We start from the raw sequence: 14,385 nt of genomic DNA, 5'->3' as shown, positions 1-14,385 counted from the left end.
TAAATGCACATTACAACAGTTTGATAAGTTTTAGACAAGTTGTCAATTCTTGCTGTACCTTAACGTTCCACTAGATGGCGATAGATCTATACAGAAATAAGTTAGAAAGGTTTGAAAATCTCTTGGAAAACTTTGAACATGGCCACTGAAAGGAGACTGCAATGAGACGGTCATGCCCTCACTTCAAATTCAGAAAGAGCTGCCTTGATATTTCCAAAATATGCCTTTTTTCTACACTTTACAGACATGTTGGGTGTGTTTTACCACGTGACGTTACACTTGCCCGAAGATCTAGAGCCTCAGCGTCGCCCATTGGGAGGTTCAGAGAGGATAGTGATGGTAGGGTGAAGGCTGCAGTGCTAGAATCTGGAATATTCACCGATGCTCTCTCCACCTGGTCAGACTGCAGCCTGTTAATAAAACATAGAATTGAAAATCCAATTTTCCAATTTGCCAAACAAGGCGGAAAATGTTGTCATACATATAGTGTGAACAGGGTCTAAGGCATATGGACACCAGCGCGGTCCCTGCATCTCCGATGGTTTCTGGGCGCTGACAGCTTCTTCCAGCGTTGAGCAGTCACATGGTACCGCTCATTACAGTAATGAATATGGATGCGACTCCACTCCCATAGGGGTAGAGCCGCATATTCATTACTGTAATGAGCGGTACCGGTGACTGCTCAACGCTGGAAGAAGCTGTCTGCGTTCGGAGATCATCAGGGAAGCTGACAGGGACCGCGCTGGGAGCAGGTGAGTATAATGGGGAGGGTGAGCAGCATTGCACGATATTCATCTGTCCTCGTTCCACCGCCGGGCACCGATCCGTCTTCCGCATCCTCTGCTGTGACGCTCAGGTCAGAGGGCGCGATGACGTGGATAGTGCGTGCCCTCTGCCTGAATGTCAGTGCAGAGGACGCTGAAGACACAGCGGCGCCTGGTGGTGGAACGAGGACAGGTGAATATTGCAAGTGCTGGGGGCTTGAGCGACGAGAGGTGAGTATGCCATTTTTTTTTCATCGCAGCAACAGCATATGTGGCAAATATCTCTATGGAGCATCTTATGGGGCCATAATCAGCATTTGTGCAGCATTATATGGGGCAAATGTCTGTATGGAGCATCTTATGGGGTCATAATCAACATTTGTGTAGCATTATATGGGGCATATTTTAATATGGAGCATCTTATGGGGCCCATCATGAACTGTATGGAGCATTATATGGGGCTCCTGATTCAATATGGATATTCAAAAACACTTAACCTACTGATGTCTCAATCAATTTTACTTTTATTGGTATCTATTTTTAATTTTGAAATTTACCAGTAGCTGCTGCATTTCCCACCCTAGGCTTATACTCGAGTCATTAAGTTTTTCCAGTTTTTTTGAGGCAAAGTTAGGGGTCTCGGCTTATACTCGAGTATATACGGTAATTAAATTTTTTTAAATGTGTAGCATTTCCTATGCAGATAAAAGGTATTTTATATAACGCAGCTCTCCTTTTCTTTATTCCTAGTGAATAAATAGCACCGTGGCCTGGAAATAAAACACCATACCTATTGATATACATGGTGGCAGCTGGAGCCGTCAGTATCATGGGTTCGTTGTCTGGCAGTTTCCCCACCAGTAATGCGCTCTGCAGATTTTCTATGGTGTTGAGTAAATGGAACGACACTGTACTCTATGGAAAGAAAGGATGCAGCGAGTGCGCACATTAATGATGCGTAAGTCATTAACAAAAGCATGTAATGAGATGTAATAATATGCAAAAATTAAGTAAAAATGATCATGTGAGGGCCTCGAAAGTTCAACCCCACCAATGATTTCATAGCAGATTTTTTTTTTTGCGCACACGAGACAAGTGGATTAAATTTTAACAAAATTCTGCGCTGAATTTGAAGAATCTGCAAACAAATCCAAATGATGAGGCTTTTCACTTGCAGCAAAATCAGACAGTTGGGGCCTTTAAAGTAATGTTTTTATTTTTTTTTTTCAGCAAAAAACATACAATTGGGTATGATGATGTTCAGCATCATTTCCACCCCGTGTGCATTTACCTTTGTACTGACATCAGTCTCACTGGATGTTATGGCCACGTTCTCCCACCGATGGCGGACTTACCCTGCTGCTGGCTGAGCCGTTCTGTGCACCGGCCTCCAGCACGTTACTCATGGCACTAAACAGATAGTTTGCAGTTGTTTCCTTTGTCGGATCCTGTTCGTGGCTTATGGCCAACAAGGACTGGCTGACGTCTCTCAGCACGCTGATGGCTTCCACCTTGAATAAAATGATACAAAAGCAGTATGGACTGTCACACTTCTGGTACCTGGTAATATCCCAGCATATGAGAAGGCTTCTGATGGAAGGAGGTTTGATGCCTTTTCTTCTACCTAGAATATGTCTCACCTGAGCCGATGAGGACAGCTCTTCGCTTCTCATTGTGATGTCTTTCAGCACCTCGGACATCTCAAGAGCTGTGTGCAGTGTGGTCACATTAACAGCAGAGAGCGCCATTATCATCACTTCACGTAACTATGGTGGAGAGGAAAGTATCACAATTTCATTATATGACCAAGGCTTAAAATGCTTGCCGCTCCTGATGATTGACAGCTTCCCTGCCTCCTGCTTGCCGCTTCTGATGATTGACAGTTTTGACTAGTAGCAAGGCTGCACCGCTGATCCGAACTGAGGCAAAGAAAAGCTTAAAATGGTTTTATCATTAGGAGCACACAGCTCCCCTGCCTCCTGCTTGACTCTCCTGATGATTGACAGCTCCCCTGCCTCCTGCTTGCTGCTCCTGATGATTGACAGTTCTGACTAGTAACATGACTGCACTGCTGATCCAAACTGATGCAAAAAAAAAGCAACATCAGAGTAAAGCAGGGGCACCATGGCTAGTTATATTCTGCCAGCTTCAAAGCTGCATCAGAATCTTAAGAAAACAGTTTTTCATTGGCCGAGCAGCTTCATGCCGCAGTACATCACCTAGCACAATGCTGAGTGTCGGATGGAGTGGTGTAAAGCAGCCATTTTTAGCCAAGCAAACCTCTTTTTTGTTGTCCGCCTGCAGTGATACATTGTGGTTTTCCCCCTGGACCTCTCGGTTGAGGACAGAGGACACAGATTTGTACAGCTGAATCAGTGAGCTGCTGTCTCTCCCCTCCGTCATTGACCTCTCAGAAAGGAGCGATGCCAGGCTGTCAGTGCTCGTTGCGTCATATCTGACCTGGAAAAAGAAGGGCATCTGATAACGAGCGCTGGGTACATAGACAATAGGAAGGCAGCCAAGCATGATCGGCTACTTACATCCTTTGTAAATCCCCCTCCCGCACCAGTGATTAGTCAGTGAGTGATGAAATGTTATATCATCATCTAATCTGTGCTCTGCGTTAATATCTCTGCCTGTAGTCATGGAATATAGACCCTAAAAATCTGTCCTGGTCACGTGACGGTCACACTGGGACTTGACAGAAGCGCTGATAACTGCCCATGGGTGGATTATAATATGGGTGGTTTGGGGTGGTGAGCTGCCAAAAGGATCATACTCATTGATTTATTTATTTTTTTACTTATCCATTCCTGGCACCGCTGGATTTATAGTATGTTTAATCTGTTTTTTTATTGAAAAGAACTTCAAAACAAACAAGGGACAAAGGATTCAACAACATAAAAAGTATTGAGTACAAAAAGAAATCTCATATACAACTGTATATCAAGACCTGTAACCAATAAGTCCCGAAATAGTATAACTTTCAGGTCAAAATCATTTTCAATCAAGTCCAACAAGATCTGAAATAAAAAAAAAATCCATGGCGGATGTAGGTATCCCCTATCCAGGGAGACTGTAGGACCTTTGGTGATACATATGAGGTATCCTCTGAAAGAGAGCGACCCAAACAAGAGGATCTAGGTCACTCCAAGTAATAATGGTATAAACACGAACAGAAAGAATGAGACTAAGAAGAGGAATATGGGGGAGGAGAGAGGAAGAAAAAAGGGGGGAGGGGGGAACCATGGAGTCTGATATAGAAGGGGGCAACTTGCACCCCTATAATGACGTCCGTCTAACCCGTATTGTTCAATCTATCTTCCTTATGGCTTAGAAAAGAGGGATTGAAAGTCCTGAGAGTCCATAAACGAAATCCAAGGACTCCAGACCTGCAGATATTTCTCCATTGAACCGTTAGCATCAGCGGACAATTCCTCCATACTTTGAAGGCTGGTCATCTCCTTGACCCATTCAGACATATTAGGAGATTCGGAGGATTTCCAATGTCTCGGGATCACAGTGCGCGCAGCAGTTAAGCAGAATCTTAGGAGCCCCTTTTTCTGGAAGCGAAACGAGCCCGGGAGGATAAATAAAGCCCCCTGGGGGGAGTTGGTCACCAAATGACCGCTAATGGCTTGATAAGCGGAAAAAGACAGAATCTCAAAATGGCTTAATATGCTTACATCCCCACCAAATGTGTAGCATAGTACCTCTCTCTACTCCACAACACTAGCACCTATTGGAGACGGAGGGAAAAGCGGCGTGTAAGACATCAGGACAGCGATACCACCTGGTGAGAATTTTGTAATTCTATTCCTGTGCGGCACAGGCAATAGAGAATTTATGTGAATATACGAACGCCTTCCTCCACTCCGCATCAGATATAGCAACTCCCAACTCACCCCTCCACATACTTGGGGAACCTGTCGTTGGTATTTTGGTTCAAAAGAGCATATATTAAGGAGACAGCATGTGCAGGCGGCGACCCCAACAGGAAAAGCTTTTCAAACGGCGTAGGAAGGGAGGAGTATGAGCCTGCGCCCTCAGAAGACGAGAGGAAGGATTTTAGTTGGAGGTATTCCAACCAATCAGAAGGGCCCCCTCCCTCTAACGGCTGCACTGATTCGAAAGCGGGCATGGCCAAACCCTTGAGGACATGAAAGCATCTGGTATTGTCCCCTCTCTCCCACCCAAGAAAACGATCCCTCTCCTGTTGTGAAATTGGATTTTGGGCTCCCCCGGTGGCCACTGGTGGAATTGAACTGGTGTGCATCATCCCCTCTGTTCACCTGTTTCCATCAGGATGTGGGAGTCGCTATTTAACCTTGCTCCTCTGTCACTTCCATGCCGGTCAACATTGTAATCAGAAGCCTTTCTGTGCATGTTCCTGCTGCTAGACAACTCCCAGCTAAGTTGGACTTTAGTCCTCGTTTGTTTTTGCATTTTGTTCCAGTTCACAGCTGTAGTTTCGTTTCTGTGTCTGGAAAGCTCTTGTGATCTGAAATTGCCACTCTGATGTTATGAGTTAATACTAGAGTCTTAAAGTAATTTCAGGATGGTATTTTGATAGGGTTTTCAGCTGACCATGAAAGTGCCCTTTCTGTCTTCCTGCTATCTAGTAAGCGGACCTCAATTTTGCTAAACCTATTTTCATACTACGTTTGTCATTTCATCTAAAATCACCGCCAATATATGTGGGGGCCTCTGTCTGCCTATCGGGGAAATTTCTCTAGAGGTGAGCCAGGACTATATTTTCCTCTGCCAGGATTAGTTAGTCCTCCGGCCGGCGCTGGGCGTCTAGGGATAAAAACGTAGGCAACGCTACCCGGCTACTGTTAGTTGTGCGGCAGGTTTAGTTCATGGTCAGTTTAGTTTCCATCCTTCCAAGAGCTAGTACTTATGTTTGCTGGGCTATGTTCTCTTGCCATTGAGAACCATAACAGTTTGACCGGCCCCAAAAAAGGGTTAAATTAATTGACAGAGAAAGGATAGAAAAGAGAAGTCTGCTGAAGAATTTTTTTTTTTTCCCTTCCCTTCAGTTCTGAGTGTGCTTGTAATTGAATCTCTTGCAAGTCTGCCTATATTGCAGCCTTTCTCTCTCTCTCTCTCCTTCTAATCCTGGAATGGCTCTGTGTTCACCTGTTTAAAATGGATATTCAGAGTTTAGCTGCAGGTTTGAATAATCTCACCACGAAAGTTCAAAATTTACAAGATTTTGTTGTTCATGTTCCTATATCTGAACCTAGAATTCCTTTGCCTGAATTTTTCTCGGGGAATAGATCTTGCTTTCAAAATTTCAAAAATAATTGCAAGTTGTTTTTGTCCCTGAAATCTCGCTCTGCTGGAGATCCTGCTCAGCAGGTCAGGATTGTGATTTCCTTGCTCCGGGGCGACCCTCAGGATTGGGCTTTTGCATTGGCTCCAGGGGATCCTGCGTTGCTCAATGTGGATGCGTTTTTTCTGGCCTTGGGGTTGCTTTATGAGGAACCTCAGTTAGAGCTTCAGGCGGAAAAGGCCTTGATGTCCCTATCTCAGGGGCAAGACGAAGCTGAAATATACTGCCAGAAATTCCGTAAATGGGCTGTGCTTACTCAGTGGAATGAGTGCGCCCTGGCGGCGAATTTCAGAGAGGGTCTCTCTGATGCCATTAAGGATGTTATGGTGGGGTTCCCTGTGCCTGCGGGTCTGAATGAGTCCATGACAATGGCTATCCAGATCGATAGGCGTCTGCGGGAGCGCAAACCTGTGCACCATTTGGCGGTGTCTACTGAGAAGACGCCAGAGAATATGCAATGTGATAGAATTCTGTCCAGAAGTGAACGGCAGAATTTAAGACGAAAAAATGGGTTGTGCTTCTATTGCGGTGATTCAACTCATGTTATATCAGCATGCTCTAAGCGTACTAAGAAGCTTGATAAGTCTGTTTCAATTGGCACTTTACAGTCTAAGTTTATTCTATCTGTGACCCTGATTTGTTCTTTATCATCTATTACCGCGGATGCCTATGTCGACTCTGGCGCCGCTTTGAGTCTTATGGATTGGTCCTTTGCCAAACGCTGTGGGTATGATTTGGAGCCTCTTGAAACTCCTATACCCCTGAAGGGGATTGACTCCACCCCATTGGCTAGTAATAAACCACAATACTGGACACAAGTAACTATGCGGATTAATCCGGATCATCAGGAGATTATTCGCTTTCTTGTGCTGTATAACCTACATGATGTGTTGGTGCTTGGATTGCCATGGCTGCAATCTCATAACCCAGTCCTTGACTGGAAAGCTATGTCTGTGTTAAGCTGGGGATGTAAGGGGACGCATGGGGACGTACCTGTGGTTTCCATTTCATCATCTATTCCCTCTGAGATTCCTGAATTCTTGACTGAATATCGTGACGTTTTTGAAGAACCTAAGCTTGGTTCATTACCTCCGCACCGGGAGTGCGATTGTGCCATAGATTTGATTCCGGGTAGTAAATACCCTAAGGGTCGTTTATTTAATCTGTCTGTGCCTGAACATGCTGCTATGCGAGAATATATAAAGGAGTCCTTGGAAAAGGGACATATTCGTCCTTCGTCATCTCCCTTAGGAGCCGGTTTTTTCTTTGTGGCTAAGAAAGATGGCTCTTTGAGACCGTGTATTGATTATCGGCTTTTGAATAAAATCACGGTTAAATATCAATATCCGTTGCCACTGCTGACTGATTTGTTTGCTCGCATAAAGGGGGCCAAGTGGTTCTCTAAGATAGATCTCCGTGGGGCGTATAATTTGGTGCGAATTAAGCAGGGGGATGAGTGGAAGACCGCATTTAATACGCCCGAGGGCCACTTTGAGTATTTGGTGATGCCTTTTGGTCTTTCAAATGCCCCTTCAGTCTTTCAGTCCTTTATGCATGACATTTTCCGTGATTATTTGGATAAATTTATGATTGTGTATCTGGATGATATTTTGATTTTTTCGGATGACTGGGACTCTCATGTCCAGCAGGTCAGGAGGGTTTTTCAGGTTTTGCGGTCTAATTCCTTGTGTGTGAAGGGTTCTAAGTGCGTTTTTGGGGTTCAAAAGATTTCCTTTTTGGGATATATTTTTTCCCCCTCTTCCATCGAGATGGATCCTGTCAAGGTTCAGGCTATTTGTGATTGGACGCAACCCTCTTCTCTTAAGAGTCTTCAGAAATTTTTGGGCTTTGCTAACTTTTATCGTCGATTTATTGCTGGTTTTTCTGATGTTGTTAAACCATTGACTGATTTGACTAAGAAGGGTGCTGATGTTGCTGATTGGTCCCCTGCTGCTGTGGAGGCCTTTCGGGAGCTTAAGCGCTGCTTTTCTTCCGCCCCTGTGTTGCGTCAGCCTGATGTTGCTCTTCCTTTTCAGGTTGAGGTCGACGCTTCTGAAATCGGAGCTGGGGCAGTTTTGTCGCAGAGAAGTTCCGATTGTTCCGTGATGAGACCTTGTGCCTTTTTCTCGCGTAAATTTTCGCCCGCCGAGCGGAATTATGATGTTGGGAATCGGGAGCTTTTGGCCATGAAGTGGGCTTTTGAGGAGTGGCGTCATTGGCTTGAGGGGGCTAGACATCAGGTGGTGGTATTGACTGACCACAAAAATCTAATTTATCTTGAGTCCGCCAGACGCCTGAATCCTAGACAGGCGCGCTGGTCGTTGTTTTTCTCTCGGTTTAATTTTGTGGTGTCCTACCTGCCGGGTTCTAAGAATGTTAAGGCGGATGCCCTTTCTAGGAGTTTTGAGCCTGACTCCCCTGGTAACTCTGAACCTACAGTTATCCTTAAGGATGGAGTGATATTGTCTGCCGTTTCTCCAGACCTGCGGCGGGCCTTGCAGGAGTTTCAGGCGGATAGACCTGATCGTTGCCCACCTGGTAGACTGTTTGTTCCTGATGATTGGACCAGTAAAGTCATTTCTGAGGTTCATTCTTCTGCGTTGACAGGTCATCCTGGAATCTTTGGTACCAGGGATTTGGTGGCAAGGTCCTTCTGGTGGCCTTCCCTGTCTCGAGATGTGCGAGGCTTTGTGCAGTCTTGTGACGTTTGTGCTCGGGCCAAGCCTTGTTGTTCTCGGGCTAGTGGATTGTTGTTGCCCTTGCCTATCCCGAAGAGGCCCTGGATGCACATCTCGATGGATTTTATTTCGGATCTTCCTGTTTCTCAGAAGATGTCTGTCATCTGGGTGGTGTGTGACCGTTTCTCTAAGATGGTCCATTTGGTTCCCCTGCCTAAGTTGCCTTCTTCTTCCGAGTTGGTTCCTCTGTTTTTTCAAAATGTGGTCCGTTTGCATGGTATTCCGGAGAATATCGTTTCTGACAGAGGAACCCAATTCGTGTCTAGATTTTGGCGAGCATTCTGTGCTAGGATGGGCATAGATTTGTCTTTCTCGTCTGCTTTCCATCCTCAGACAAATGGCCAGACCGAGCGGACGAATCAGACCTTGGAGACATATTTGAGGTGTTTTGTGTCTGCAGATCAGGATGATTGGGTTGCTTTTTTGCCTTTAGCGGAGTTTGCCCTCAATAATCGGGCCAGCTCTGCCACCTTGGTGTCTCCTTTTTTCTGTAATTCGGGGTTTCATCCTCGATTTTCTTCTGGTCAGGTGGAATCTTCGGATTGTCCTGGAGTGGATGCTGTGGTGGAGAGGTTGCATCAGATTTGGGGGCAGGTAGTGGACAATTTGAAGTTGTCCCAGGAGAAGACTCAGCTTTTTGCCAACCGCCGGCGTCGGGTTGGTCCTCGGCTTTGTGTTGGGGACTTGGTGTGGTTGTCTTCTCGTTTTGTCCCTATGAGGGTTTCTTCTCCTAAGTTTAAGCCTCGGTTCATCGGCCCGTACAAGATATTGGAGATTCTTAACCCTGTGTCCTTCCGTTTGGACCTCCCTGCATCTTTTTCTATTCATAATGTTTTTCATCGGTCATTGTTGCGCAGGTATGAGGTACCGGTTGTGCCTTCCGTTGAGCCTCCTGCTCCGGTGTTGGTTGAGGGCGAGTTGGAGTACGTTGTGGAAAAAATCTTGGACTCCCGTGTTTCCAGACGGAAACTCCAGTATCTGGTCAAATGGAAGGGCTACGGTCAGGAGGATAATTCTTGGGTAACTGCCTCTGATGTTCATGCCTCCGATCTGGTCCGTGCCTTTCATAGGGCTCATCCTGATCGCCCTGGTGGTTCTGGTGAGGGTTCGGTGCCCCCTCCTTGAGGGGGGGGTACTGTTGTGAAATTGGATTTTGGGCTCCCCCGGTGGCCACTGGTGGAATTGAACTGGTGTGCATCATCCCCTCTGTTCACCTGTTTCCATCAGGATGTGGGAGTCGCTATTTAACCTTGCTCCTCTGTCACTTCCATGCCGGTCAACATTGTAATCAGAAGCCTTTCTGTGCATGTTCCTGCTGCTAGACAACTCCCAGCTAAGTTGGACTTTAGTCCTCGTTTGTTTTTGCATTTTGTTCCAGTTCACAGCTGTAGTTTCGTTTCTGTCTGGAAAGCTCTTGTGATCTGAAATTGCCACTCTGATGTTATGAGTTAATACTAGAGTCTTAAAGTAATTTCAGGATGGTATTTTGATAGGGTTTTCAGCTGACCATGAAAGTGCCCTTTCTGTCTTCCTGCTATCTAGTAAGCGGACCTCAATTTTGCTAAACCTATTTTCATACTACGTTTGTCATTTCATCTAAAATCACCGCCAATATATGTGGGGGCCTCTGTCTGCCTATCGGGGAAATTTCTCTAGAGGTGAGCCAGGACTATATTTTCCTCTGCCAGGATTAGTTAGTCCTCCGGCCGGCGCTGGGCGTCTAGGGATAAAAACGTAGGCAACGCTACCCGGCTACTGTTAGTTGTGCGGCAGGTTTAGTTCATGGTCAGTTTAGTTTCCATCCTTCGAAGAGCTAGTACTTATGTTTGCTGGGCTATGTTCTCTTGCCATTGAGAACCATAACACTCTCCACCCCCGGGGGAACCTCCGGATTAGAGAAGAGAAGCGTAAGCGGTCCACTGCCTAAGGACAGAGAGCCTCTGCGGGTCTCCAGATCCCATCCTCTAAGTGTATCTTTAAGGAGGTCAGCTTCAGAACTGAATTGACCTCTACTTTTAGGGCTATTAGGGCTGATCCAGGGAAGGTTATGGAGTGGAATTGTAGAGCTAATTTGTTCTATTCCCACCCATTGTTTGTCTGAACTGTGGAACTGCCAGTCTAGCATGCGTGTCAATAGTGATACAATTTGAAATTCGGAAGACCTGCGCCCCCTGAGCCTTTGTGCCTATATAAAGTACCCATGCCGATCCGGGGACTACCACCCCCCCACACAAATCTCGAGATGGCTGATTGGATTCTGGAAAAGAAAGAAGGAGGAGGAATTAGAGGAACTGTCTGGAAAATATACAGGAAACGAGGAAGTACATCCATTTTTATCGCATTTATACGGCCTAACCATGAGAGCTTCCGCTTATCATAGCTACCTAAGTCTTTCAAAGTCTTATCCAAAAGGGGTTGGAAGTTTAAAGAATATAGTTTAGTATGATCTGTCGGGATGGTTACTCCCAAGTATCTTAATGCTGTTTCCTGCCATTTAAAGGGAAAAATATCTTTAAGATGTTGAACTTCATCTCTAGATAAAGTTATATTAAGGGCCTCTGATTTAGAATAATTCACTTTAAAATTACTAAGATGGCCAAATGTCTCAAATTCTTTGACTATGGAGGGGAAGGAAATGCGAGGCTGTGATATAAACATGAGAAGGTCATCTGCATATAAGGCCGATTTACATTGACCTACCCCAACTGGAATACTGTGAATGCTGGGGTTCTTTCTAATGGCTATTGCCAGATGTTCCATTATCAATACATACAAGAGAGGGGACAGAGGACACCCCTGCCGTGTACCGTTGTTGATGTGGATAGGGGAGGACAGGAACCCATTAACCCTAACCCTAGCTGTATAGGGCCCCTATATAGAGAGAGAATCTTCTCAATAAATTTGGTGCCCAGGTCCAATTGACGCAAGGAAGCAGACATGAAGCTCCAACTGACCCGGTCGAAGGCCTTGTCTGCGTCAACCGAAAGCAAACACAATGGGAGTGATCTGGACCTCGCCCGAGCCATCAGAAGAGTTTTATACGTATTATCTCTGGCCTCTCGGCCCTTGACAAACCCTACTTGATCTGTATGAATAACCCCGGGTAACAAAGGTGCCAACCTATTAGCCAGGGCCTTCGAAAATATTTTGATGTCCACATTAATCAAAGAGATGCGCCTATAATTGGAAATTAACAATGGATCTTTCCCTGGTTTTGGTAAAAGGCTGATGTGGGCCTCCAGGGACTGGGGCACGAATGGGGATCTGTCATGGTTCTCAATGGCAAGAGACCGTAGTAAAGCATACAAAAGGACTAGCTCTTGGAAGATGGGAACTCGAGCTGACTGTGAGCTAAACCTACCGCACAACTAACAGTGGCCGGGTAGCGTGCCTACGTTTTATCCCTAGACGCCCAGCGCCAGCCGGAGGACTGACTGACCCTAGCAGAGGAAAATACAGACCTGGCTTACCTCTAGAGAAATTTTCCCCAAAAGGCAGACAGTAGCCCCCACATATATTGTCGGTGATTTTAGAGGAAAATGACATACGAAGTATGAAGATAGGTTTAGCAAATTGAGGTCCGCTTACTAGATAGTAGGAAGACAGAAAAGGGAACTTCACAGTCAGCTGAAAACCCTTTCAAAACACCATCCTGAAATTACTTTAAGACTCTAATATCAACTCATGACACCAGAGTGGCAATTTCAGCTCACAAGAGCTTCCAGCCTCAGAAATATTCAAAAACAGAGAACTGGAACAAAAATGCAAAACAATCTTAGGACTACAAGTCCAACTTAGCTGATAGTAGTCTAGGAGCAGGAACATGCAACAGAAAGGCTTCTGGTAACATTGTTGGCCGGCATAGAAATGACTGAGGAGCAAGGCTAAATAGAAACTCCCACATCCTGATGGAAACAGGTGAACAGAGGAGATGAAGCACACAAATTCAGTACCACCAGTAACCACCGGGGGAGCCCAGAAACCAAATTCACAACAGTACCCCCCCCTCAAGGAGGGGGCACCGAACCCTCACCAGAACCACCAGGGCGATCAGGATGAGCCCTATGAAAGGCACGGACCAAATCGGAGGCATGAACATCAGAGGCTGTCACCCAAGAATTATCCTCCTGACCGTAGCCCTTCCACTTGACCAAATACTGAAGTCTCCGTCTGGAAACACGGGAGTCCAAGATCTTCTCGACAACGTACTCCAACTAACCCTCAACCAACACCGGAGCAGGAGGCTCAACGGAAGGCACAACCGGTACCTCATACCTGCGCAACAATGACCGATGGAAGACATTATGAATAGAAAAAGATGCAGGGAGGTCCAAACGAAAGGACACAGGGTTAAGAATCTCCAATATCTTGTACGGGCCGATGAACCGAGGCTTAAACTTAGGAGAAGAAACCTTCATAGGGACAAAACGAGAAGACAACCACACCAAGTCCCCAACACAAAGACGATGACCAGCACGACGACGGCGGTTGGCAAACTGCTGAGTCTTCTCCTGGGACAACTTCAAATTGTCCACCACATGCCCCCAAATCTGATGCAACCTCTCCACCACAGCATCCACTCCAGGACAATCCGAAGACTCCACCTGACCGGAAGAGAAACGAGGATGAAACCCCGAATTACAGAAGAAAGGAGAAACCAAGGTGGCAGAACTAGCCCGGTTATTGAGGGAAAATTCCGCCAAGGGCAAAAAGGCAACCCAATCATCCTGATCCGCAGACACAAAACACCTCAAATAAGTCTCCAAGGTCTGATTAGTTCGCTCGGTCTGGCCATTAGTCTGAGGATGGAAAGCAGACGAAAAAGACAAATCAATGCCCATCCTAGCACAGAACGCTCGCCAAAATCTAGACACGAATTGGGTTCCCCTGTCAGAAACGATATTCTCCGGAATACCATGCAAGCGAATCACATTTTGAAAAAACAGAGGAACCAGCTCGGATGAGGAAGGCAATTTAGGCAAGGGGACCAAATGGACCATCTTAGAGAAACGGTCACACACCACCCAGATGACAGACATCTTCTGAGAAACAGGGAGATCAGAAATAAAATCCATGGAGATGTGAGTCCAAGGCCTCTTCGGAATAGGCAAAGATAACAACAATCCACTAGCCCGAGAACAACAAGGCTTGGCCCGAGCACAAACATCACAAGACTGCACAAAACCTCGCACATCTCGCGACAGGGAAGGCCACCAGAAGGACCTAGCCACCAAATCCCTGGTACCAAAGATTCCAGGATGACCAGCTAACGCAGAAGAATGGACCTCCGAGATGACTCTACTGGTCCAATCATCCGGAACAAACAGTCTACCAGGCGGGCAACGATCAGGTCTATCCGCCTGAAACTCCTGCAAGACCCGTCGCAAGTCTGGGGAAACAGCAGATAATATCACTCCATCCTTAAGGATACCTGTAGGTTCAGAATTACCAGGGGAATCAGGCTCAAAACTCCTAGAAAGGGCATCCGCCTTCACATTTTTAGAACCCGGTAGGTAAGAAACCACAAAATTAAACCGAGAGAAAA

General features: G+C 46.0%; 1 protein-coding gene across 2 annotated transcripts in view; it reads right to left on the bottom strand.

The window, feature by feature from the left end:
• The window catches only part of LOC143807118 (polycystin-1-like protein 2), a 70,152-nt gene that overhangs the window by 38,179 nt on the left and 17,588 nt on the right, over positions 1–14,385 (bottom strand). For both annotated transcript variants that reach the window (XM_077288339.1, XM_077288338.1), the window contains exons 13-17: positions 3,045–3,224; positions 2,405–2,530; positions 2,120–2,275; positions 1,555–1,679; positions 284–410 (exon numbers count right to left, since the gene is read on the bottom strand). In XM_077288339.1, the coding sequence (XP_077144454.1) occupies positions 284–410; positions 1,555–1,679; positions 2,120–2,275; positions 2,405–2,530; positions 3,045–3,224 (714 nt within the window). The remainder of the gene's footprint in view (positions 1–283; positions 411–1,554; positions 1,680–2,119; positions 2,276–2,404; positions 2,531–3,044; positions 3,225–14,385) is intronic.

This window comes from Ranitomeya variabilis, chromosome 2 (assembly GCF_051348905.1).
Source record: "Ranitomeya variabilis isolate aRanVar5 chromosome 2, aRanVar5.hap1, whole genome shotgun sequence".
Lineage (NCBI taxonomy): Eukaryota > Metazoa > Chordata > Amphibia > Anura > Dendrobatidae > Ranitomeya > Ranitomeya variabilis.
The sequence above is the reverse complement of the archived record's forward strand: the minus strand, read 5'-3'. Positions and strand labels throughout refer to the sequence as shown.